General features: G+C 44.3%; 1 protein-coding gene across 1 annotated transcript in view; it reads right to left on the minus strand.

The window, feature by feature from the left end:
- Positions 1-26,359, minus strand: part of LOC138646122 (uncharacterized) — a 437,282-nt gene that overhangs the window by 182,422 nt on the left and 228,501 nt on the right. The window contains exons 35-45 of the mRNA XM_069735585.1: positions 25,802-25,921; positions 25,139-25,231; positions 23,544-23,761; positions 21,457-21,650; positions 18,442-18,741; positions 17,887-18,107; positions 13,981-14,142; positions 9,814-9,891; positions 8,024-8,395; positions 7,564-7,917; positions 5,706-6,056 (exon numbers count right to left, since the gene is read on the minus strand). Of these exons, the coding sequence (XP_069591686.1) occupies positions 5,706-6,056; positions 7,564-7,917; positions 8,024-8,395; positions 9,814-9,891; positions 13,981-14,142; positions 17,887-18,107; positions 18,442-18,741; positions 21,457-21,650; positions 23,544-23,761; positions 25,139-25,231; positions 25,802-25,921 (2,463 nt within the window). The remainder of the gene's footprint in view (positions 1-5,705; positions 6,057-7,563; positions 7,918-8,023; positions 8,396-9,813; positions 9,892-13,980; positions 14,143-17,886; positions 18,108-18,441; positions 18,742-21,456; positions 21,651-23,543; positions 23,762-25,138; positions 25,232-25,801; positions 25,922-26,359) is intronic.

Genomic DNA, 26,359 nt, shown 5'->3' on the forward strand with positions numbered 1-26,359 from the left:
TATCTGCAGCGGGGAGACAGCCAATCACTATCTGCAGCAGGGAGACAGCCAATCACTGTCTGCAGTGGGGAGACAGCCAATCACTATCTGCAGCGGGGAGACAGCCAATCACTATCTGCAGCGGGGAGACAGCCAATCACTGTCTGCAGTGGGGAGACAGCCAATCACTATCTGCAGCGGGGAGACAGCCAATCACTATCTGCAGCGGGGAGACAGCCAATCACTGTCTGCAGTGGGGAGACAGCCAATCACTATCTGCAGTGGGGAGACAGCCAATCACTATCTGCAGTGGGGAGACAGCCAATCACTATCTGCAGTGGGGAGACAGCCAATCACTATCTGCAGCGGGGAGACAGCCAATCACTTTCTGCAGCAGGGAGACAGCCAATCACTATCTGCAGCAGGGAGACAGACAATCACTATCTGCAGCAGGGAGACAGCCAATCACTTTCTGCAGCAGGGAGACAGCCAATCACTATCTGCAGCGGGGAGACAGCCAATCACTATCTGCAGCAGGGAGACAGCCAATCACTATCTGCAGCGGGGAGACAGCCAATCACTATCTGCAGCGGGGAGACAGCCAATCACTATCTGCAGCAGGGAGACAGCCAATCACTATCTGCAGCGGGGACACAGCCAATCACTATCTGCAGCGGGGAGACAGCCAATCACTATCTGCAGCAGGGAGACAGCCAATCACTGTCTGCAGCGGGAAGACAGCCAATCATTATCTGCAGCAGGGAGACAGGCAATCACTATCTGCAGCAGGGAGACAGCCAATCACTATCTGCAGCAGGGAGACAGCCAATCACTATCTGCAGCGGGGAGACAGCCAATCACTATCTGCAGCGGGGAGACAGCCAATCACTATCTGCAGCGGGGAGACAGGCAATCACTATCTGCAGCGGGGAGACAGGCAATCACTATCTGCAGCAGGGACACAGCCAATCACTATCTGCAGCGGGGAGACAGCCAATCACTATCTGCAGCGGGGAGACAGCCAATCACTATCTGCAGCGGGGAGACAGCCAATCACTATCTGCAGCGGGGAGACAGGCAATCACTATCTGCAGCGGGGAGACAGCCAATCACTATCTGCAGCAGGGACACAGCCAATCACTATCTGCAGCAGGGAGACAGCCAATCACTATCTGCAGCGGGGAGACAGCCAATCACTATCTGCAGCGGGGAGACAGCCAATCACTATCTGCAGCGGGGAGACAGCCAATCACTATCTGCAGCGGGGAGACAGCCAATCACTATCTGCAGCGGGGAGACAGCCAATCACTATCTGCAGCGGGGAGACAGCCAATCACTATCTGCAGCGGGGAGACAGCCAATCACTATCTGCAGCGGGGAGACAGCCAATCACTATCTGCAGCGGGGAGGCAGCCAATCACTATCTGCAGCGGGGAGACAGGCAATCACTATCTGCAGCGGGGAGACAGCCAATCACTATCTGCAGCAGGGACACAGCCAATCACTATCTGCAGCAGGGAGACAGCCAATCACTATCTGCAGCGGGGAGACAGCCAATCACTATCTGCAGCGGGGAGACAGCCAATCACTATCTGCAGCGGGGAGACAGCCAATCACTATCTGCAGCGGGGAGACAGCCAATCACTATCTGCAGCGGGGAGACAGCCAATCACTATCTGCAGCGGGGAGACAGCCAATCACTATCTGCAGCGGGGAGACAGCCAATCACTATCTGCAGCGGGGAGACAGCCAATCACTATCTGCAGCGGGGAGGCAGCCAATCACTATCTGCAGCGGGGAGACAGGCAATCACTATCTGCAGCGGGGAGACAGCCAATCACTATCTGCAGCAGGGACACAGCCAATCACTATCTGAGGCAGAGACACAGCCAATCACTATCTGCAGCAGGGATACAAGGACTTTCCTTAGGCCCCTAATGGGGTCAGTAGTAGACACCAGCAAAGGACTCAGTCAACTTTGGAACAATAGTGATGTGGATTGTTGAAGTGAGCATAGCTTTTTTATTATAAAAAAAATAATAAACAATGGTTTGAACCACGTACGGACTGGAGCTGAATAAGCCCTGCATTTGAAATCACACAGGCTCATGTTGTCCCCGTCCCCGAGCCCCAGATGGGATATATTACTAATATTACCCTGGATGGAGGAAAGCAAGATTTACTACAAGACCAATATTTCTAATGATTCCCGTGACGGAGTCAGCGGCTTAGTGCTCCACAACAAATCTTAACAGTATGGGGGTCTTGAGAACACTGATTCTGTTAACAACATAGCAGACATGGCAGTCCATGACCAGACAGGCCCTTCTGGCATTTGCCAGAATGGCCAGATGGCCAGTCCGGCCTTGGTTTGAACCCTTTGCCAGATTTTTCCCCACTGGACAACCTTTTTAACTAACAAAATATTTTGGATGGTAAATTATAATCTATATGTATAGACAGGTTTCACTCATTTCACCTCTTCATAACCATTATATTACGAGATCATGTTTATTCCAAGTGACCAGTCACTATTAAAAATCCTTTAATCACTAGACACATATGCTTAACTATGGGACCTCATGTCCACCCAGGGGAACTTACCACACTCATCGAAAGACATTTTAATGGCAATGTTTGGAGCATAAATCTAAGTGACCTCATTTACACACAGGCACTTCTATCAGCAGTACCATGATATTGTGTCCTGACATTTACCATAAATAAACCTTGTGACATTTACCCATCACAAGCCGGGTCATCGAACATATTTCAACCTATAATAAATTATAATTATATGACAATTAATTTTCCAGTAATTCCAAGCCTCTCATACTGCTTAATTGCATTTTATGTGTGAATTATGTATAAACGTAAATTATGTATAAATGTACCCATAATTAAAATGATCCATTAAACATGTACTTCTAAGCAGTATTTATACATAATTTAAGAAACAGCAACTTTGGGGGCTATCAGCATTGGGAAATCCCTTTTACAAGATCTAATAGAATATCACTTAGCTCAAAGCACTTCATAGCACCCATAAAAACTGTAGATTTGACGATTTATCATGTGCTCTTCAAGCTCGTTTGAAAAACACCAAACAATAATCAACGTTGAGGACCGTTGACACAGTTGTTGGTAGAGGAAGCAGCAGATGAAAGACACATCATGCTTGCTTCTCTTTGAAAACAGAAGATGTCCAGCAGTGCCATCAGTTTAGAACTTGCAGCAACTAGTGGGAGCCAGTTACACCCATCTACTGTTCAGAGAAGTTTGTGTCCAAAAAAGTCATACTGTCCATTTGGAAACAAGGTCAAGGGACTACAGTCTTGCCATGGCGTAAGAACGCAAACTGTTTTTCACAACCTCATCTTTGTAGCAGAGTTCATCTGTCCTCACCCAGTTTTAAATTCCACATACAGCTATTTCTATTTCAATTATCAACTGCATTTCAACATACATACGAAAATGATGATCATTATCAGCTGCGTGGTATAATTGGCTACTCATACACCGGACTATAATCCTACAAAATCCTTGACTTCGTGTAAGTGAACCTAGAAGAAATGATGCTGTATGTAAGGCAAAGGATGGTCACACTAAATATTGATTTTGATAAAAACAATAAAAAAAACTATTAACACAAATATCTTTGAAAGCATTCTTACTTTTCAGCATTCTTTCCACAGTTGCCTAAAAAAAATTGTACAGTACTGTACATATACATACACACATTTAGCTATCTATCTACATGAGATTGGAGGCTGGAATGGAGGTCTATCTTCTTCAGTGATGAGTCCCGCCTTTGTCTTGGATGCAATGATAGAAGTGGAGACCACATTGGCATTGCCATGAAGTGGCCTTCACGAGAGAACATCAGATCAGTCCTACTCCCAGGATTATGGTGTTGGATGGCTTAATGTCTGGTGGCCAAAGCCTTCTAGTTTTCATTCCAGTTACACTAACAGCTTGGCATTACATTAAATTGGTTGTGGATCCAGTGGCATGGTCATTCCTCCCAAGTGTCCCAAGAGCTGTTTTTCAACATTACAATGACAGGTTATATGTTTCTTGTGCTACTTTGAGGGGCCTGTGTGGCCTAAATGTGCTACCATGGTCTGAAGCATCTCCGGACTTGTCCTCCATTGAGCACATCGGAGATGTCATTGGTTGGCAATTGCAAAGGGAGCCACCAGCGGCAGATCTTGATGAATTGTGTGCCCAAGTGCATTCGGTGTGGCAGAACAGTCCTCCAACTACCATTACTACCAGCAACGGTGTGTTAGTGCGTGGATCTCTGTGCGTTGTGCTCATACTCAGTACTGAATAAACAAATGGTTAGAAAATGTTGCTTCTATTTTTCATCATTTGAATATCAGTAACATATTTATCCATCCTGTGACTTCCAAAATCCTATGACTTTTCCTTCTCTGTGTTGCATTGCTAATGTTGAGTGATGTATAATGTACGGGACCTACAGCTGTTGAAATGGTGTACATGGAAAAAGTAAGCCAGTTCCCAGTATGGAGAGAAGTCGGGGAATAATTACAGTTACTGCTTACTACACACTGAGCGTGGATTTAATCACTCCCCTTGAATTTTTTTTTAAGTTATTCATGAAATACAAAAGGCATTAAACGCCTACTACCTTTTCCAATCTCAACAATAATATAAACGGGACTAAGATGGCATACCTAAAGGGTGAAGATTAGGGTTGAGCGAAACGGGTTGGCCAGATTCAGAAGTCGCCGACTTTTGGCAAAGTCGGGTTTCATGAAACCCGACCCGACCCCTGTGTGAGGTCGGCCATGAGGTCGGCGATCTTCTGATCTGGAATCGGAATTCCGATACCGAGTTCCGATATGTTTAAGATATCGGGAATCGGTATCGGAAATCATATTTAAGTGTAAAATAAAGAATAAAAATAAAAAAATATTGCTTTACTCACCCACGGACGCGCCCTGGTTCTCGCCGGCAGCCTTCCTTCCTAAGAATGAGCGCCTGAAGGGCCTTCGATGACGTCGCGGCTTGTGATTGGTCGCGTGAGCGGTCACATGGGCGTCACGCGACCAATCACAAGCCGCGACGTCATCTAAGGTCCTTCAGGTGCTAATTCTTAGGAAGGAAGCGTCCGAGGGTGAGTATATTCCTAATAGGTATATACTCACCCTCGGACGCGCCCTGGTTCTAATCCGCAGCCTTCCTTCCTAAGAATCAGCGCCTGAAGGCCTTAGATGACGTCGCGGCTTGTGATTGGTCGCGTGACGCCCATGTGACCGCTCACGCCACCAATCACAAGCCGCGACGTCATCGAAGGTCCTTCAGGCTCTGATTCTTAGGAAGGAAGGCTGCCGGTGAGAACCAGGGCGCGTCCAAGGGTAAGTATATCAATATTTTTTATTTTGATTCTTTATTTTACACTTAAATATGGATCCCAGGGCCTGAAGGAGAGTTTCTTCTCCTTCAGACCCTGTGAACCATTAGAAACCCAATGCACTGCATTGGATTTCATGTTTCGGCCGACCCCGACCCCGACTTTTCTATAGGATCGGCCGATTTCACTCGACCCGACTTTTGAAAAAGTCGGGTTTCGTGAAACCCGACCCGATCCTATAAAAAGAAAAGTCGCTCAACCCTAGTGAAGATCCTCGTAAAACATGAGATATTTACCTATAGCGCTGAAAAATGCATTCACTATAATTCTGATTTATTCCTATTACCTGGATAGTTTTGCACTTGTTCTCTGCCACCATCTTCCATTGCAATTTATTGTCTGCATTAATATCTCCTTTAACTTCAATAGAGCAAGTTCCGGACTTCAGTAGGACGTCAATGTTGTAATTTGTCTGTTTGCCAACAGTGATGGAGAGTTTGCTTTCCTCGCTGATTTCTTTAATTATGGGCAGGTTATGTTTAAATATAAATTCGGCTTTTAGTTTTGGCTGGCACTCAGTCCTGATTTGAAGCACAGACGTGTTGCCATCTAATGTCAGGGCGCAGAGCATCTCGGCTTCACAACCATTAATAACAGCAGAACCATTAATCCGAGCCTGAGACGGAATATTGAGATCCTGTCAAAGCAAATGAAACCACAGGATATTAATCTCCATCACTCATAAAAATAAATGTGTTTGCTTTATTAATTGAATCAAGCTGCCAAAACATACAATTAATGAGGAGGATTGGGTTGAGCTTCCTCTCGTTCGCTTAGGTTTTGTTGCGTTAAATTGCTTTTACGACTGGATGATGTGAAGGTTGAAGTGGGCGTTATTTTCCTGATTAATGAAATCCCCAGATCAATCATTTAAAAGCAGGCAAACTGATTACAAAGCTTTCCAAATTACTGTAAAGGGCAAAACCTGAGACAAAATGTTTTAAGACCAAGGTTGGATCCACCTTTTATTTCTCCTGCATTTAAATATACAACAATCCACCAAAATGGCTCTGACTTGTGGACTCCACAAGATGTTTTAAGATGGTCTATTGTATCTGCTGCCAAGATATTACCAACAGTGCTTCACATTGTAAGATGGGCCTTCATGGATTTTTCCAGGTCAACCCATGTATGTTCTATCAAAATAACATCTGGGGAATTTGGAGGCCAAGACAATATTTTGAACTCTTTGACATGTTGCTCCAACCAGTCTTGAACAATTCTTACAGTAAACCTGTAGGCATCACCTTACCGGAAGAGGCCTTTGACATTAAAGAATAATGTTACCATAAAAGGTGCACTTGGTCTTCAACATGTCAAGGAAACGTGAATGCCGACACCCAAAATTCCTAGCATATGGTTGCCAAAATCATACTTCCGCCAGCTTGCCTTCTTTACAAAATGCATCCTAGGGGCACCACACCCAAGGCAAGCAATACACGGCCGTCCACATGTTGTAAGGGAAACATGATGTTTCAGATGAGGACACGATTGTCCAGTGCTGCTTGGTCAAATTCCAATGCGCACATACTCATTGTAGGTGCTTTTAGCAATGGACAAGGGGTCAAAATGCTATCTAAGTGGTCTGTAGCTATACAGCCCCATAATAAGCTGTGATGTACTGTGTGCTCTCACATCATGCTATCAAACCCATCAGTAATTTTTTCAGCAATTTTATAATTTAAAAGGAACCTGTCACTATGAAAATGTCATCATGTCTGCAGGCACCATGTTATAGAAGCATGTTATTGGAGCTGAGCAGATTGATCTATAGTTTTGTGAGAAAAGACTCAGTATAATCTGTGATGTAGTCATGTAATCATCTGCTCTCTCTGGGATTTTGGCCAAGTGGGTGGTCTTATCAGTGATTTTACCATTGGTGCATTTTTCATAGAGTAATCCTGCAGAGCTCCCCAAAGAAACACCCCCAAGGATCCTGTGAGTCAGGCACACTTGGCCAAAAATATAAATATTAGCATATGGGGAGCACTAAGTAAAAAGTGCTTATATCTGTGGAACCGTATGGCAAATTTAAGAAAGAAAATGACAAGATACTCAAGGGGTCTGCAGGAATTTCTGTTGACCTGGTGGCAGGTCCTCGTTAAGTTTAGTTAGAAGATAACATAGGAATAAAACATTGTTACCGTTAACAATTTGCAATCATTTTGAGTCTGTAGGAGCCATTCTGTTTTATTATTAGATGTGATGTCCGCCTTTGCATTCATTTTGCAATTCCCAGAATGAAAAAAAATCAAACCGCCAACAGATTCTCCAGCCAATGTGGAAAGCTTGATATGGTTTGTAACTGGCAATCCGAGAGTGGTTAGGTAAGGTACAGAATGGTTCACAGTACCCTGGACAGTGTAAGGGTCACAAATTGTTTTCAACTGCACTTTGACATCTTTTCCTTCATAGCCAACCCTCATAGAGAGGCCAAAGTCACAGTGAGTTCTCTGTAACGAGCCATTCATAATCAAGTTCTTTGGGAAATGTAATTTCTGAAAAGAAGAAAAATAATACAACTAGTTTAGCTGCATAACTTAATTAATACATTGCCGTACAGTGAAGAATGAAATTCAGTCTCTCAGTGGAGGTCCTCTTTACCTCAAGAAGGCTGCAGGAGTTTAGCACCGAGCTGGTCCAGTTTAGATTTGACGATGAACTTCCATTGCTATCACTCCGAACTTCACAACTGGCCTTGAAGACGCATTTCCCAACTGTTACATCAAGCAATGCGGCATTTTTCCCCTGTCTGATCGCCACAATCCTCATCTTGCCATCTTTGGCTATCCCAAGGCTTTGAAGTTTAGGTAGTGCGTGCTTAAAGCTTATCTCTATAGTGTTGTGAGGGCCCCATTCAGAGTTGATATTTAGGCGGGCAAATGTGTCACCTGAGGAGGCCAGTCCAAATATGTTGGTCTTGTAACCAGTAGTCAAAAGTGACCCATTGAACGTAGCTTTTACAGGACCTGAAATCTGAACAACATTAGATTAGCATATGATATTATACACAGCAAGAAAAGCATTGTACCATATACTTTTCTCAGTGTTAAACAATGTAACATAGAACTTAAAAGGGTGTCCTCAAGTTTGGAAGTTATCCCCTGACCATAGGAAAAGGAATAAGTTCCCAGTCGTTGAGGGTTCGACTGCTGGGATCCATAGCAAACCTGAGAATTGGGGCTCTGAAGAAAACTGTGAATAGGGTGGTGGTCATTCATGCGCACTGTCTCCCCATTCCTTCTTATGGGAGTGCGAAGACCAGCCAAACGCAGAACTCGGCTATTTCTGCCGGTTCCATTAAGAATGAATGGAGCTGTAGTGCACATGATCGACTACTGCCAATTCACACAGGGCTCTGAGCCCAGGTTCTTTGGATTGGTGGCAATCTTAATAGACCCCCAAACGATTGGGGTGTTATCCTCTTTCCGAAGGGGAATAACTTCCAATATTGAGAATACCCCTTTAACCTAATAATGACCAAGAACAATACAGGGATGTCATGTGGTCCTGGGATTTAATTCTACATTGGCCAGATAGATGACAGAGACAACCAGAGGCCCTGAAGAAAAGACAAAACTGGGTTTATATATATGTCCAAACTTTGGTCTGTACTGTGTATATATATAGCAGTCAAACGCCAAAAAGACCAAAAAAGAACGGCCCAGGTGTTAATAAATAAACATCCTGACATCAGCCACATATCAAGATCATAGGTGCTCTTCTGAAAATACACGAAATTCCATGACCATATGCGAGAAGAAAGAGAAGGCACTCACCGATCTAAAATTCCCAACTTTATTTCATCTTCATGTTAAAATTCCATGGTCGGGAAAGTAAGGAGCGGACCTCTCGTGAGCAGGAGTAGATGACGGCCGTTTCGCACTGTGCTTGCGCTTCCACGGGTATACAGACCCGTGGAAGCGCAAGCACAGCGCGAAACGGCCGTCGTCTACTCCTGCTCACGAGAGCTCCACTCCTCACTCCCCCGGCCATGGAATTTTAACATGAAGATGAAATAAAGTTGGGAATTTTAGATCGGTGAGTGCCTTCTCTTTCTTCTCGCATATGGTCACATATATATATATATATGTATATAGTCTTACTTTTTCTGTACAGCATACATAGCAATCAGTGACAGCTTGGGACTCCTATCTGTTACTGCCAGTAACTGATCTCATCACCAGACGTGGTTTGTTTTCGCTGTAATCGGGGCCTCTATCAATGCTCCAGTTTCAGTAGAAAACTGCAAAATCTCACATTCCTTCTTTCATAACTAGCAAAGCTTTATATCAAGTCAAAGTGGGACTCCTGTAGCAGTATGTTTTTCTATAATAATCTTCCGAGTCACAATTTGTCTTCACTTTTTAATAGTTTAAATATTTTTTATTTACCTCAATGACTTTCCGTGTTAGTTCCCCATGACAGTGCCCATAAAATAAGTTAGGAGTGAATTCACCATTACAAATGGCCTACAACATAAGAGAATGATAAAGAATTACACATTTATCTGCTGTCTACTCAATATGCAAATCACTGATCAGACTAAATAATACAATTCACATTAGCGGCACACTATTATACGGTTGAAGGCCACCAATAAGCGCTCAAGACCCTCCCACTCACCAGAGAGGAGAACACAAAAAACCCAGAGTACGAATTCAAAAGAAAGCAGGGGCTAAGAAGTCTATGCTTTCTATTCAAACTGTACCCAGCTCTGTTTATGTGCCTCTATCTCTTCATCTGAACACCTATCAGGGTGGATTTGAGCAATTGTTGGGGGTCTCAGGACCCATATCCCCACCAATCAGCTTGTAATTACAAGTGCACTGAAATATGTAAAAACATTAGAAATGTTTAGTTACCCTTTCAGTTAGCTTTTTTTTTAAAGGGAATCTATCAGTAACATTTGGCTATATTATCTGAGAGCGTCATTATGTAGGGCAAGAAAGCCTGATTCCAGGGATGTGACACTTATTAGACTGTGTGCTATATTTCAATGGAAACAGTGTTTTAATACTACAGGACTACAGCTCAGGTGCCAGGCAGTCAGACTAATCTGCGTAACCCCGCCCCCACCACTGATTGGCAGCCTACTCACAATGTACACTGGAAGCAGCCAGTCAGGGGTGTGGGCGGGGTTATACAAAGAGCAGAAGACTTAGCTCTGCTACATCTACATTAGACATTATTCTATGAACACTGCACCAAGAAGTCCAGTAAGTTGTAACGCCGCTGGGTTTATACCTTGTTTCTTCGGCGTTACTTTTGCATATCTCTGCTTTAACCCTTGCTCCTCTCCCCCTAGCTTACAGGGATACTGTAGTCTGTTACGTGTATGGATGCTGCTCAGTTCCCTGTGCTGCTGCGTAGCTGTACATGTGCTGTGATGTCTTTGCTCTGCCGCATGACCACTCACATGTGCGGTCCCTGGCTGCCGCTGTGGAAGCTATCCGCGACTTGCAAGGTCCTCTGCAGCTGGTGCACGACTTTCCACGTGTATTCAGGCTAGCAGTCACTGTCAGGTGCCCTAAGCCACAGTTCCTGTGCTGTCTGTACTGTAATGGTTTCTGTTTGTGCTTAGGGTGCGCGCGGCCACACCTACCCTGCTTTTATTAGGGTTTGAGTGTGCACCTGTGTTGCTTCCTCAGCCTATTGCTGAGGGGCAGCTCCTATATAAACTCCCTCTTTCCTGTTGGGCGTTGCCAGAGCATTGCATTGTGTTTCTGTGTCTTGCCTTGAGAGTTAGGTATCCAGCTCCCGTTCTGTCTGCAGTATGTTCTGGGTGAGCTGATACCTGTCTTCCACCTAATCTGGGGGCAGAGTACCCAGACCCGCCTATCCTGGAGGCTGCATATCTAGATCTGTTTGTGTTTTGTTTTTTCGCCTAATCTGGGGGCAGAGTACCCAGATCTGCCTATCCTGGAGGCTGCATATCCAGTACCTGACCCTGTCTGAACTGTGTCCTCTGTTATGTTCCTGAAGTCCTTTTGTGTCTGACACCCCATACCCAGTGACTGAACTTCTTGGGCTCATCTTTTAAAGATGGAGTCTGGTGTTTATGCTGAGCCCTTACTATGCTGTGCTCAGCCTGTTATTCGGTGCTAACCCCGTCTGGCCCAGGTCCAGTCCGGCGGTGCTTGCACCATCACGCTTGAGTTCCTACCTAGGTCCAATGCCTGGAGCCTGACGGCCGTAGCTGGTAGCCTGATGACCACCGCTACCTGATCCTGATGCCCTGGGCTGCCACGCCAGTGTCCCAGCCGATGACCTGGGCTGCCATGCCAGTGTCCCAGATGTCAATTCGTATGCCTGATGTCCTGATGCCCTGCCTATGTCCTAATGTCCTGATGTCCTTCCTGTGTCCGATGTCCTGATGCCCTGGGCTGCTACAACAGTGTCCCAGCCGATGACCTGGGCTGCCACGCCAGTGTCCCAGATGTCTATCGGTATTCCTGATGTCTTGATGCCCTGCCTGTGTCCTGATGTCCAGCTTGTGTCCTGATATCCAGTCTATGTCCTGATGCCCAGTCTGTGTCCGGTGTCCTGATGTCCAGCCTGTGTCCTGATGTCCTGATCTCCTGCCTGTGACCCGATGTTCCACTGGTTCCCCCGCGGTCCACCCTGTGAAGACGTCTGTCCTGGGTTGGTGTCTGATGTTCTCTTGCTGAGCCTGTGCTTGAGGCCTGAGAGAGGCTGTCCTAGTAAGCCCGTGCCAGATGACCCTGGACTGCATCAACCCGTGATGACCCCTGCCATCGCCTGACGGCTGTCCAAGGTCGGTGTCTGATGTTCTCCTGTTGAGCCTATGCTGCGCCTGAGGCCTGATAGAGAGGCCATCCTAGTAAGCCCGTGCCAGATGACCCTGGACTGCATCAACCCGTGATGACCCTTGCCATCATAAGAAGTCCGTCCGAGGTCAGTGTCTGATGTTCTCCTGCTGAGCCTGTGCTGCGCCTGAGAGACAGCCCGTCCTAGCATGTCCGAGAGACAGCCCGTCCTAGCATGTCCGTGCCAGATAACCCTGGACTTCATCAACCTGTGATGTCCCCCTGCCTTCGTCTGTTATGCTGAGACGTGTACCCTACTCTGATGTGTGGAATCGGGATCCTGACATCATTATGTTTTGTTATGTACTGTGTTTTCATTTGAGTAAACTTTGTTTCTTCATACCTGAAGTTGTGCGGTGTAATCTAGTTCTGGATATCGCCATCTTGTTCACATGCTCAGCTGCCACAGACCCTGCTCGCTGCCCTTCCCTAGTCTGGGTAGGTCCAGGTTAATCTATGTAGTCCAGTGGTTCCTCATCGCGTTCCGATTTGGGACGCTCGCCCACGTCGTCATGGTTTGGCGACGTGGGGGCATCGGCTCGACCGCTTTTACGGTCGAAGCCGTAACATAAGTGACACATCCCTGGAATCAGGCTTTCTTGCTCTATGTTATGCTGCTCTCAGATTACATAGCTAAACCTAACCTGATTCCGTTTCATTCATTTATACAAACCGGACCAAGCAAAGGACCACACTACAATATGTCATCTAATCGCCTGCTATCACAAAGCATCTTAAAGGTCTAGCTGGTGTATACATGATTCTGCAAGGACAATTCTGTATGTTTCTTGCTCCTACACCAGTTATTCCTGTATATCCTCCCCGTAAGGCCTCATTCAGACATTTTCCAAGTTGGAAATTTTTTTTTCACGTACTCTACACTACTACTCAGACTCTGGGACCTTGATTTCTAAATGAAATGCTAAATTTACTTTTATCTGAAAACACCTTGGAGCACTGAGCAACAGTCCAGTTCTTTTTCTCCTTGGCCCAGGTAAGACGCTTCTGACGTTGTCTATTGGTCATGAGTGGCTTGACACAAGGAATGCGACACTTGTAGCCAATGTCCTGGATACGTCTATGTGTGGTGGCTCTTGAAGCAATGACTCCAGCAGCAGTCCACTTCTTGTGAATTTCCCCCAAATTTTTGAATGGCCTTTTCTTATCAATTCTTTCAAGGCTGCGGTTATCTCTGTTGCTTGTGCACCTTTTTCTACCACACTTTTTCCTTCCACCCAACTTTCCATTAATATGCTTGGATATAGCACTCTGAACAGCCAGCTTCTTTAGAAATGACCTTTTGTGGCTTACCCTCCTTGTGGAGTGTGTCAGTGACTGCCTTCTGGACATCTGTCAAGTCAGCAGTCTTCCCCATGATTGTGGAGCCAACTGAAACAGACTATGGGACCTTTTTAAATGCTTAGCAAGCCTTTGCAGGTGTTTTTTGTTAATTATTCTAATTTACTGAGATAATGACTTTTGGGTTTTCATTGGCTGTAAGACATAATCATCAACATTAACAGAAATGAACACTTGAAATGGATCACTCTGTTTGTAATGACTCTAATAATATATGAGTTTCACTTTTTGTATTGAAGAACTGAAATAAATTCACTTTTTGATGATATTCTATTTTGTGAGAAGCAGCTGTATGTTTAAAAAGCATGAACTCTCTACCACCTCATTATTCAACATGGCATATGCACTGGTGATTGTGGGTCTGATGCCAACCTTTATGCTAGATGGTATTATATTTTTTATAGAGCTGATGTCATTGTGGAAAACGAGACTGATATCGGACGTGCTTCCTGACACTTTCTTCTGAACTTCAAATTTTACATTTTCACCTTCCACTGAAACGTTGACTCCAGCATGAAGCTTCTTGTTTGCACTCTAAAATATAAAGCAAGACACACTCTAATTTATTAGCGGAAAAATAAAAAAATGTTTCTTTAGAAAACCAGATGTATATTGAAAATGGATGTAAGATATAAGTGATACTGAACCTAGAGTGAAAATGCAACATCAATCACTAATAATATTGGTAACATGTTATAAAAGCAACACACAGAGAGGACTGGACCCCATCTAGGCCAATGATCTATAATTCTTTGTAACTGTCAAGCTGCTTGGAAATATGACAGGTGAGGATGAGCAACATTTAAAGATAAAATCAAAAAAGCCCATTGAGAATGTGACAAAATGATATGATCCCTTAGACCCCATACAGAAAGTAGAGAAATGTTAGCCAACCCCTCTTGTGAAGAATATGGTTGGATTTATTGGCAACTTACAATCTTCCTTCAGCATGTCTAGCAACAACAGGACACCTGGCTCAGTAGATGGTCCAACCACACCAGATAGTATCCAAGCTCATACAAGATGACCTCCTGCAGAGCCCACGCCATGTAACTGCTTCGTCCAGTCTTATAGGCGATCCGATAGCTGCTACTGTGCAGGCGCCAAAGGTGCCATCTTTCTAAAGAAAGCCTCCTCCAAAATGGCACCGATTTCACCTGCACAGTAACAGCTATCACCAATAGCTGTTACTGCGCCGGCGCTGGCGGCGCCATCTTGCTAGAGCAAAAAAAATTGTCTCCACTAAGATGGCGCCGGCCTCACCTGCGAAGTAGCATCTATCGGCAATCCGATAGATGCTACTGCACAGGTATCGGCGGTGCCATCTAGGAAGAGGCAATTTTTCTTTCTCTAGCAAGATGGTGCCACCGGCGCCTGCGCAGTAGCAGCTATCAGATTGCCGAAAGATGCTACTGCGCAGGCGTGGCCGGCACCATTTTTTTTAGGAATTAATGGATACCATCAAAGCAATAATTAAATGCACAATATAGATGCGATCATGGCGCAGCGCAGCCGCCGGTGCCTGCCTGCAGACGGGGATTTCATTTTTAATATACATAATATTCATCATTATGTAAACTAGGGGGCAGGTCAGTGTGGGATCAATGACCTGTCAGAAGCCATACTGATGAATACCTAATCAGAGCACCACATAAAGACCCCCCACAGGCTGCCCCGGAGCACAAGCATATCATTAACTGAAAAAAAAAGATTAAACAACAACCACAAGATAGATTTCATCAACAAGGTATCATTTTATTCAGTATAACAGTGCCAACCTGACACTCTCTGTAGGGTACTGTGCACAATCCTGCTAACCGGTTCCCTTTAAGGAGCATATGGAATTATCGTACGTCCTAGCCACACACTGGTTACATTTTCCAGACCACTGAAACAAGCCAAACGTCTTCCAAAGTCTCGATCCGTTCTAGCACCCCAGCGTGGGAACCTACATAGAACAGCTAGTAGAAGCCATAAATGCTTGTGCAAGGCCATGTGCTTGCTCTCACGCTAACATTCTGCAGCTTCTGATGCCTCTCGATGTTCTGCTGCTGCCATGAGGCTCTTGTAGGTAGCCTTGTACCCAGTCTGGAGACTGGCCAGAGAAGCTTGCAGGAGGGAATTCGAGCCTGCCTGCAAGGAGGGAAAAGCAGGTGGTGAGCAGTCCACTGCAAGACTTACCTCCAGCGACTGGCTCCTTGGGGAGCCTTGGCTGGACTTCTCTTCTGCTTGAGCAACATCGCCTTCCACCTCCTCCCCCCTATCTGTAGCAATGGCCATCGCCCTAGCTCAGCCACTTGTGTGACTGGCCCTCCTTGCAATCTTTGGTCACTGACACAGAGCTGCAACTGAGTCACCCACACTCCTTACAGTATTTGCACTCAAACTGTCTAGGGCTGAGCTGATCTTAAGACCCGCTGATGTGGCACCACAGTCGCTCACAAAACTGGCAGGCTGAGAGGCTCCTTCCACCAGCACCAGTAAAACAAACAGATCGCTGCCAACCTGTAGAACTGTTACCAGTTCCTCATTAGATATAAGCCCGTTCCATTAACAGGATTATAATGGGCTAGAAATCAGCCCCAGTAGCATGAGAAGTTAAAGCCAAGAACACGGATATGTGTATTCGTTGATTGAGCTAAAAGAACAACCCAAGGCTAAATTATATAGTTAATCGCCTTAAGGGCAGACTAGACAATACACTATATACACAATGGTTATATATATACATTGATCAGATAGCAAATACAGGTGAAGTACAAGAGCTCTAGCCACAATTACCAGCTTGATGTATCCTTCATTGGATATTGCGCCGCATGGGGGCATGGACTGCCAGCTGATTTAGTTCCAGCACATTACGCAACATGCCCCCCCAATTAGAAGCGAACAGTAAGCATGACATAGAGAAAGAGTGAGCACATGGCCTTGCACATGCATTTATCCCATTGGTTGGTCACAAAACTCCAAAAACTTATGAAAGATCATAACTTCCAAATGGAAGGTCATAGGGTGGTGGTTCTGTCTCTATCGGATCCATCTGGGTCCCTGTTACGCTTGGAGACCAAACACAGTTTGCTACCTTACCTATACTAGCCTTCTGCACATCACCCTACCCTGGGATGCTAGAATGGATCGAGACCTTGGATGGCATTTCGTCCATTCCGGAGATCTTGAAAATGTAACCCGTGTGTGGTTATGATGTACAATAACTTCATATTCTCCTTAAATCTCCTCATGGAATCATATCAAACTGGACAAAGCAGTTACATAGCATGGGCTTTGCAGGAAGTAATCGTGTATTAGCTTGGATACTAGCTGGTGTGGCTGGCCCATCTGCTGAGCCAGGTGTCCTGTTACAGGTACACATGCTGAAGGAGGTTGTAAACTTCCAGTAAATCCCCCCATATTCTTCACACCTCTGTTTTCAGTGGGGCCCGCTAACCATCTAATGTTTAGGAGGCCTCTCAGGCTTATTGAATATCAATAGCTAATACATTTGTTCTCCCTGGAGATAACTCACCGACATTTGTGACCTAGCAGAGGATTACTCTACTGTCCCAAGTTAGAACACATGAACACTCAGCCAAGCGTTCAAATAAATGGAGGCGTCCGAAGCCATCGCTGTCAATCAAATAAGCATTATACCATATAGAGTCTACCTTTGGGCAGTGCGTTATACTATATAGAGTCTACCTATGGGGGAATGCATTATACATGGAGGCCTATGGGGAGTGCATTATACTCTATGGAGGCTTATGGGGAGTGAAAAATACTATATGGAGGCATATGGAGAGTGCATTATACATGGAGGCCTATGGGGAGTGCATTATACTATATTGAGGACTATCTGGTGTATTATACTATATGGAGGCTATCTAGGGGGCCATCATACAGTGTGGAGATTACAGTGAGGGGGCCTTCATACAGTGTTGGAGCCAAAAAACAGTTGGGGGATACCAAGAGGTCAGTATACTGTGTATAAGAGAGCATCATGCTGTGTATAGGGGAGCTGTAAAGGAGGGAGACTCGGGACATTATTACATCTATTAAACCCTGCCACCAACTCTCTGGAATCAGAAAGTCTCCAGTTTTGGGGCTTGGAGGATTCTCTGTTCCACCAACATCAAATCTTGTCTAAATGTAAAAAAAAATGAAGCATGAGAGCATATACAAAACGGAAACCAGGCTTGACCTCGTTGTCTAACACCAATGCAATTGTTCATTCATTATGAATTTTTTAAATGTTAATATGTTAATCAAATGCAACAAGATAGATACCTGATAATGGCAGACACCATTTATAGTGTAGGGAATTTTATAACTTTTAAGCTTTTCAATATTATGCTTCAAGCTCATGCCCAGCTGGGTATGTACTGCTGATTTCTCTATGCCCATGGACACGCCAATTCTACTGGGTCCAGTTCCCAATACCATGCCACAAGTTTTGTTGTTACTCGTGTTGTTATATGTCAGCTCGAGAGCGCTCTCTACTGGAATTCCTGCCAAATAAGCACAAAATAGTTAGTTCTTCAGGAAGAATTCTGTTTCTGACTCTTTGGTGGAAGCTTCACTAAAAAACCATTAAACTTGTATAATGACCCATCTCCCGCCCTTCATACCACCTCTATCGATCATGTCTTCTTTCCTTTATTGTATCGGCTTTGATTCTATAGATAACTAGGTAAAACTGTATGTTCTCTACATAAGAGCCAGTAACTCTAATTTCAGCATTAGTACCTATAGGTAACTGGCCTTAATGTAGATATGCATTCTAATAAACAGGAAGTACAATACCAGCCTAATAAGAATATAATGAAGTCTTCTGTAACATACCTGTATTCTGTAATGAAACTATATTATGTGACAACACTCCTTTAAGACGGTGCTCCTGGTCAGCTGCATTTACCAAGTCCACACACAGCAGTCTTGCATCAATCTGAATGCAGACCTGTCCATGTTTATGCAGATCCTCCAGGTGAACATTTGCTCTCAGCTTGGCTTCTGTAGGCAGTGTATGGCTTCCATTTTGGGTGAAACTTATACTAACATTATGAAGGCTGCCACTGAGAAAAATATTTCTGTTCCGGAAATTGATCTGGTAGAAATTTTGTTTCTTTGCAAACTTGATGTAACCTAAAAATACAGTTAGGAGATCATTGGCTTGTAAGTGCATGGTATCAAGGTTTTCTAGTAAAAATTTAGTTTGCCTGTGCCCAGTTCCTGTTCACAGTTTCCAAGACATCTCCTGGCTGCCTGTGGTTTCCATTCCCCAAGTTACATGTCTGCTGCTTCCAGTAACTATGACACCTATCTGTGATCTCCAGGACGTCTCCTGCCTGCCTGCAGATTCCAATAAAGGCCCCTTCACATTAAGCGACGCTGCAGCGATACCGACAACGATCCGGATCGCTGCAGCGTCGCTGTTTGGTCGCTGGAGAGCTGTCACACAGACCGCTCTCCAGCGACCAACGATGCCGGTAACCAGGGTAAACATCGGGTAACTAAGCGCAGGGCCCCGCTTAGTAACCCGATGTTTACCCTGGTTACCATGCTAAAAGTAAAAAAAAACAAACACTACATACTTACCTACCGCTGTCTGTCCTCCAGCGCTGCGCTCTGCTTCTCTGCACTCCTCCTGTACTGTCTGTGAGCCGGAAAGCAGAGCGGTGACGTCACCGCTCTGCTTTCCGGCTCACAGACAGTACAGGAGGAGTGCAGAGCACAGCGCTGGAGGACATACAGCGGTAGGTAAGTATGTACTGTTTGTTTTTTTTTACTTTTAGCATGGTAACCAGGGTAAACATCGGGTTACTAAGCGCGGCCCTGCGCTTAGTTACCCGATGTTTACCCTGGTTACCAGTGAAGACATCGCTGGATCGGTGTCACACACGCCGATCCAGCGATGTCAGCAGGAGTCCAGCGACGAAATAAAGTTCTGGACTTTATTCAGCGATCAACGATCTCCCAGCAGGGGCCTGATCGTTGGTCGCTGTCACACATAACGATTTCATTAACGATATCGTTGCTACGTCACAAATAGCAACGATATCGTTAACAATATCGTTATGTGTGAAGGTACCTTAACTCTGATACCTGTCTGTGGTCTCCAGGAAGTCTCTGGTAAATTTGCATCTTCCTCTACTACCTGTCTATGGTCTCCAGGATGTCTCCAGTCTTCCTTCTGCTTCCCGAAACCCCGTTACCAATCTATGATCTTCATGATGTCTCCTGTCAGTCTGCGGCTTCCACTAACCCTGCTACCTGTCTGTGGTCTCCAGCACATCTCCGAGCTTGTGCAGTTGAAGCACAGCCCTGCACAACTCCCGTATACTGGCACATACCAGCGATGTCCATTGGACTGGACTGCGGCAATAAGTATATGGTGCTACAACCTCATTCTTAGAATCAGAAAGATTACCAGATGTTGGACTCACATCAATAGGTATTAGTATATCCCAGAAATCTGAAACACCTAATAAGTATGACCTCAATCTGACATACATAAAGGGGAACCGTTCACACCTTAACCCCTTCCCAACCTCCGCCGTACTATTACAGCGGAGGTCGGGTCCCGTGCTTTGATGTGGGCTCCAGCGCTGAGCCCACCTCAAAGCCGGGACATGACAGTTGTTTTGAACAGCTGACATGTGCCCGCAATAGCGGCGGGTGAAATCGCGATTCACCCGCTGCTATTAACCAGTTAAATGCCACTGTCAAACACTGACAGCGGCATTTAACCGGCGCTTCCGGCCACGCGGACAGAAATTATTGCATCGCCGTCCCGTCACATGATTGGGGGTCAGCGATGCATCAGGATGGTAACCATAGAGGTCCTTGAAACCTCTATGGTTACTGATGCCGGCCTGCTGTGAGCGCCACCCTGTGGTCGGCGCTCATAGCAAGCCTGCAATTCAGCTACATATCAGCGATCTGATGATCCCTGCTATGTAGCAGAGCCGATCCAGTTGTGCCAGCTTCTAGCCTCCCATGGAGGCTATTGAAGCATAGCAAAAGTAAAAAGAAAATGTTTTAAAAAATATGAAAAAAATAAGAAAATATTAAAGTTTAAATCACCCCCTTTTCGCTCCAACACATATTTGGTATTGCTGCGTTCAGAATTGCCCAATCTATCAATAAAAAAAGGATTATCCTGATCGCTAAATGGTGTAGCGAGAAAAAAATTTGAAACGCCAGAATTACGTTTTTTTGGTCGCCGCGACATTGCATTAAAATGTAATAATGGGCAATCAAAAGAACGTATCAGCACAAAAGTGGTATCATTAAAAACGCCAGCTCGGCATGCAAAAAATAAGCCCTACCTGACCCCAGATTACGAAAAATAGAGACGCTACGGGTAAGAGAAAATTGCGCAATTAATTTTTCTTTTTAGCAAAGTTTGGAATTTTTTTTACCACTTAGATAAAACGTAACCTAGACATGTTTGGTGTCTATGAACTCGTAATGACCTGGAGAATCAAAATGGCAGGTCAGTTTTAGCATTTAGTGAACGCAGCAAAAAGCCAATCAAAAAACCAGTGTGGGATTGCACTTTTTTTTGCAATTTCACCACACTTAGAATTTTTTTCCCATTTTCTAGTACGCGACATGCTAAAACCAATGATGTCGTTGAAAAGTGCAACTTGTCCCGCAAAAAACAAGCCCTCACATGGCCATATGGATGGAAAAATAAAAAAGTTATGGCTCTGGGAAGGAGGGGAGAGAAATACGAGAATGCAAAAATGGAAAAGGGCAAGGTCGTGAAGGGGTTAAAATATGTCTTAATGCACAAGACAGTTAAAAGGAGAGAGTAGTCTTGCAGATTTAAATTTTTTCACAGAGGGATCTTACCTTCATTGATATTCTTTTTTTGCTTTAAAGCTCCTTCAACAGAAAGCTGTTGTGGGACAGTAGCCAAAACCTGAAAGTTGTGTACCAGATTACCAGCAAATGACAACACAAGACCCACTTTCTGCTCTTTGGATCCCGATAAGTCAATTAACAAAGATTTGTCATTGAAATGAATCCTGGATGTTAAAGACATTCTGTCGTAAAAAGACAAATGTGTTAATTATCTGAATCAATCTCAGCAAAAAAGGGAAATTAATCAATATAGTGTTATAGGGTGATATGGAAACTATAAAAGCATGAAAATAAGAGACCTATGAAACAGTAGGAAAGATTCTTTATTCTGAAACTTGGCTAACAAGAACACGTCAGTTCTGTCTCCAGATTTCACAATACAAATTGCATAATTATTAAAGAGATGTCTTAGAGCTAGGTCAATGTATTTACAGGGTGAGCCATTTATATGGATACACCTTAATTAAAATGGGAATGGTTGGTGATATCAACTTCCTGTTTGTGGCACATTAGTATATGAGAGGGGGAAAACCTTTTCAAGATGGGTGTTGACCATGGTGGCCATTTTGAAGTCGGCCATTTTGGATAAATCTTTATTTTTTCCAATGGGAAGAGGGTCATGTGATGCATCAAACTTATTGAGAATTTCACAAGAAAAACAATTGTGTGCTTGGTTTTAATGTAACTTTATTCTTTCATGAGCTAATTTACTAGTTTATGACCACATATAAAATGTGTTCAACTGCTGCACATTGTGTTGGATTGTCAATGCAACCCTCTTCTCCCACTCTTGACACAACACTGCAGAAGAAGTGCTAGGACAGACTTCCAGTATCCGGTGTTTCAGATGCTGCACATCTCGTATCTTCACAGCATAGACAATTGCCTTCAGATGACCCCAAAGATAAAAGTCTTAGGGGGTCAGATTGGGAGACATTAGGGGTGTCAGGTCCGAGCATTCCTACATGAACAGTTTCCTGGAAAAAGGATTGGTCATCGTGGGCCAGTTGAATGGCCACCAAGGTCTCCCGATCTGATTCCCTTAGACTTTTATCTTTGGGGTCATCTGAAGGCAATTGTCTATGCTGTGAAGAAACGAGATGTGCAGCATCTGAAAGAACGGATACTGGAAGCCTGTGCTAGCATTTCTTCTGTGGTGTTGCTATCAGTGTGTCAAGAGTGGGGAAAGAGGGTTACCTTGACAATCCAACACAATGGGCAGCACTTTGAACACATTTTATAAGTGGTCATAAACTTGTAAATAGCTCATGAAATAATAAAGTTATGTTAAAACCAAGCACACCATTGCTTTTCTTGTGAAATTCTCAATCAGTTTGATGCGTTACATGACCCTATTCCCATTGGAAAAAATAAAGTTGGATCCAAAATAGCCGACTTCAAAATGGCCGGCATGGTCACCACCCATCTTGACCATCTTGACAAGTTTTCCCCCTCCCATATACTAATGTGCCACAAGCAGGAAGTTGATATCATCAACCGTTCCCATTTTATTTAGGTGTATCCATATAAATCCCCCCCCCCTTGTACTTTGAAAATCCATGACAGAATGGTTATACAATCCTGACATTAAGATAAGTTCAGCTATAAAATGAAATAGCTCATGAGTCCAAGTATATTCAGTCTTCACCTAGCCTGATTGATTAACAGATACAGCTGGTACTGAGCAATGTGAGATCACAGCAACAGCATGGAGGAGGGACACTGAGGAGCCGTCAATCAGGCACACTTGTATTGAGCAAGGCTGTGCACTTTCTAGTGATGCGGCCATCCAGTGGGCGCAGCCGCTAAGTGGACGCACTCCCACTCAATACAAGTGTATGAAACGAGGCCATGTCCACTATACGGGTTTTAGCTTAAAGTATGACTAACGCATATGTACCCACCGATCCCAGCTCGGAAACCGGCGAAACCTCGCAGCACACCGTTCGTGCACTGGGGGGGATTCAGAAGTCAACAGTCACACAGAGTGACTGCAGACTTTTCATTTTAGACCAGAAAACGCCTTTAAAATGTTTTTAATCACATATGTACAAAACTTGCTATCATTATATTACCTGGACGGCAGGACTTTCCCAATTATTTTTAAGCCAGCGGTCTGCAGATCGGGTGTTATAGCTTGTTGCATGGACACACTTGCACCAAGTATTCTGATATGCTTTCGGCTCTCGTGGTTAAAATCAACTTCAATTAATACCATGTCTTTAGCATCACACTTTAGAATAACGCTCCCATTGGCACTACTTCCACCATATTTCTTTCCTATTGCTTGAATCTAAACACAGAAGAATGTGAAAGTTACATACAGATCCGGTTAAAAAGACACTTCGCATAAGAAAACCTTATTATTAGGAAAACAAAGACCGGAGAATAAATATGACCGAACACAGGGGTGTAACGATAGTGGATGCATGGGTTACTGTTGTACCTGAGCCCAGGAGCCCAACGGGGTCCAAAATGTCTCTTTGGCTCATATGAAAAAATGAATACTATTAAGGACCCGTGATAATTGGGGGGCTCCTGCTGGACATTTTTCATTAAAGTTCACAAGTGTCTAGTTTGCCACTTATTAATTGACAAATATATAGTTTAATGCATATGACTTGTTGTACAGATAATCATTAGTTCGAGGCCTAAAAGTATTTTGTACAACACTATCTAATATTCGTCGTTAGATGTGTGCTGTATGCAGACCTGAAAATAATGTGCTAATTAATTTAGTCTGCTTAAAGAGATTGTCCAATCTTAAAAAGGTTGTCCACTACTAGGGCAATCCATTCTCGATCCAAATATTTGGCCCCATAAAGTAATAAAGCTTATACTCACCTCCTGTGCCGGCGCCGTTCCCATGGTGTCGGCACTTTCTCTACCCGGGGCTCTCATCCGGTGTTGTGACAAGTGATGCTGGCACCCAATCAGCACTGGCGTCACTGTCCCCACCTTCAGACAGTAACGCTGGGCTGCAGTTGATCTCAAACTTCCTCTTCCTCTTCGATTTGTCCGAAGGTGGGGACAGCGACACCAGGTTTGATTGGGCACCGGCTTCACGTGTATAAACACCGCATGAGAGCCCAACGGAGAGAGAGTGCCGACTCCACGGGAACGGTGGCGGCATGGGAGGTGAGTATAGGTTTTATTATTTTATTGGAGCTAAGTGTGGGGTGTGACAAGAAGTTGTCCAAGTAGTGGATAACTTCTTTAAGCTACAAGTCTGCAGTCACTTTGTGTAACTACAGGCTTATAAATCCTCTCATTCCGTGCATTGCGTGCTGTTAGGATTTTCCGGTGCTGGCGTCGGGAGCAGGTAGTAATGTGATTTGCATATTTCCGGCCAAATTTTGACTAAACATGTCCGGCCTCACTCAATACACTTGTATTGAGCAAGGTCGTGCCAGCAAGCTCCCAATGCCAGAAATTTTTCACAGTGCGCAGTAAATGCAATGTGAGGATTCACAGGTTGCATAAAGTAACTGCAGACTTTTAACTTAAGGCAGACAACAACACATGGCGGCATTCAACGTGACAAATACTGAAGCAAAAGGGTTATTTTACTTTTTTCCTATTGTATAGGGTCATGTTTTGCAAATAATTTTTCAGTGATGATGATATAAAAGCACCAGCTGGCAAAATGTTGGGTTTTATTCAATGTTACCTGAAGATTCTGAGGAATTTTCCACTGATACGGATGGGATAGCTGAGAGTACAACCCCATCTGATTGAGAGATTTGTTAAACTGAACATGTAGCTGTGAAAGAAAAAAACATGTAAATAGCAAGAGAAAATATTGCAAAAACTACCAATAATTACAGGGACTGTGAACATTTCATTATACGCTCCTTGAGACTATTTAGTAATTTATTTTTTTTAATTCTATATTAATATTCTATTTTTAATGTATATAAAAATATGTCAATTCCAGAGGATGGGAGCACTTGAGACAGATCTATGTAAATATCTAAGTAGCATGAACAGTGGTAATGAGAATCAATCGATCCACAGAGCAATAACAAATAGAGAAAAATTCCATTGATATACATGATGCAGTATTACATCATATATCTGGTCACTGTCTTTGACGCTGTGTCTATAAAAGTCCAGTCTATCAAAATAAAAAAATTATTCAGCCTGGTAAAAGACGTAATAAGAAAAAAACATGTTTTTTCATTTGTCGCAAAAAAAGTGATGAAACTGTCAAATTGACCCTTAAATGAGACCAATAAAAATGTCAGCTGGTCACACAAAAAAAGGGCTCTCACACAGCTCCATCAACCCAAAAAAGATAATGTTATGAGTCCTGGAAAATTATACTTCATACCTGTAGTGTGTTGTTGGAATTGATTATGACTTTTCCTTGTAATCCATGGTAAAAAACATCTTGCTTGTCTTCCTTTGAGTAAACTTCCCCATCAAACCTCAAACTACGTGGAAACCTCAACTGCAAAAGAAGGAACAGCATAAGAAAAACATTTTTACTGATTAATTCTTAAACACTCACACAGGAGTTCTCTGAAGCAGCTCGCTGCAGTTGGATCGCCCCCAGACACAGGGCCACGGGTTCTCGGTACCGGGCCTCTCTGGTTCGGTTCTGAGGCTGTCACGGTGGCTAGACCCGGTCCGCGACCCTGCTAAGGGACGTCCAATGGAGGTGGTTGTGCAGTCTGTCAGGGGTTCGTGACGCCACCTGTGGTGTTCGGTCAGGGTGACCGACGCTGCTGTGGGGTCCGCTGGGGTGATGGAATGGCAGCTGGATGGTATAACTTCCCACAGGTGAAGTGTGTCCCCAGGGCTTCCCAGAAAGGTGGATGGTGATGGTGTGAGGTGCAGGCAATAACGAGGACACAGGGTTGCAGTCTCTTTACCTCTTTACTGAAGA

This window comes from Ranitomeya imitator, chromosome 7, assembly GCF_032444005.1.
Source record: "Ranitomeya imitator isolate aRanImi1 chromosome 7, aRanImi1.pri, whole genome shotgun sequence".
NCBI classification, from domain to species: Eukaryota; Metazoa; Chordata; class Amphibia; order Anura; family Dendrobatidae; genus Ranitomeya; species Ranitomeya imitator.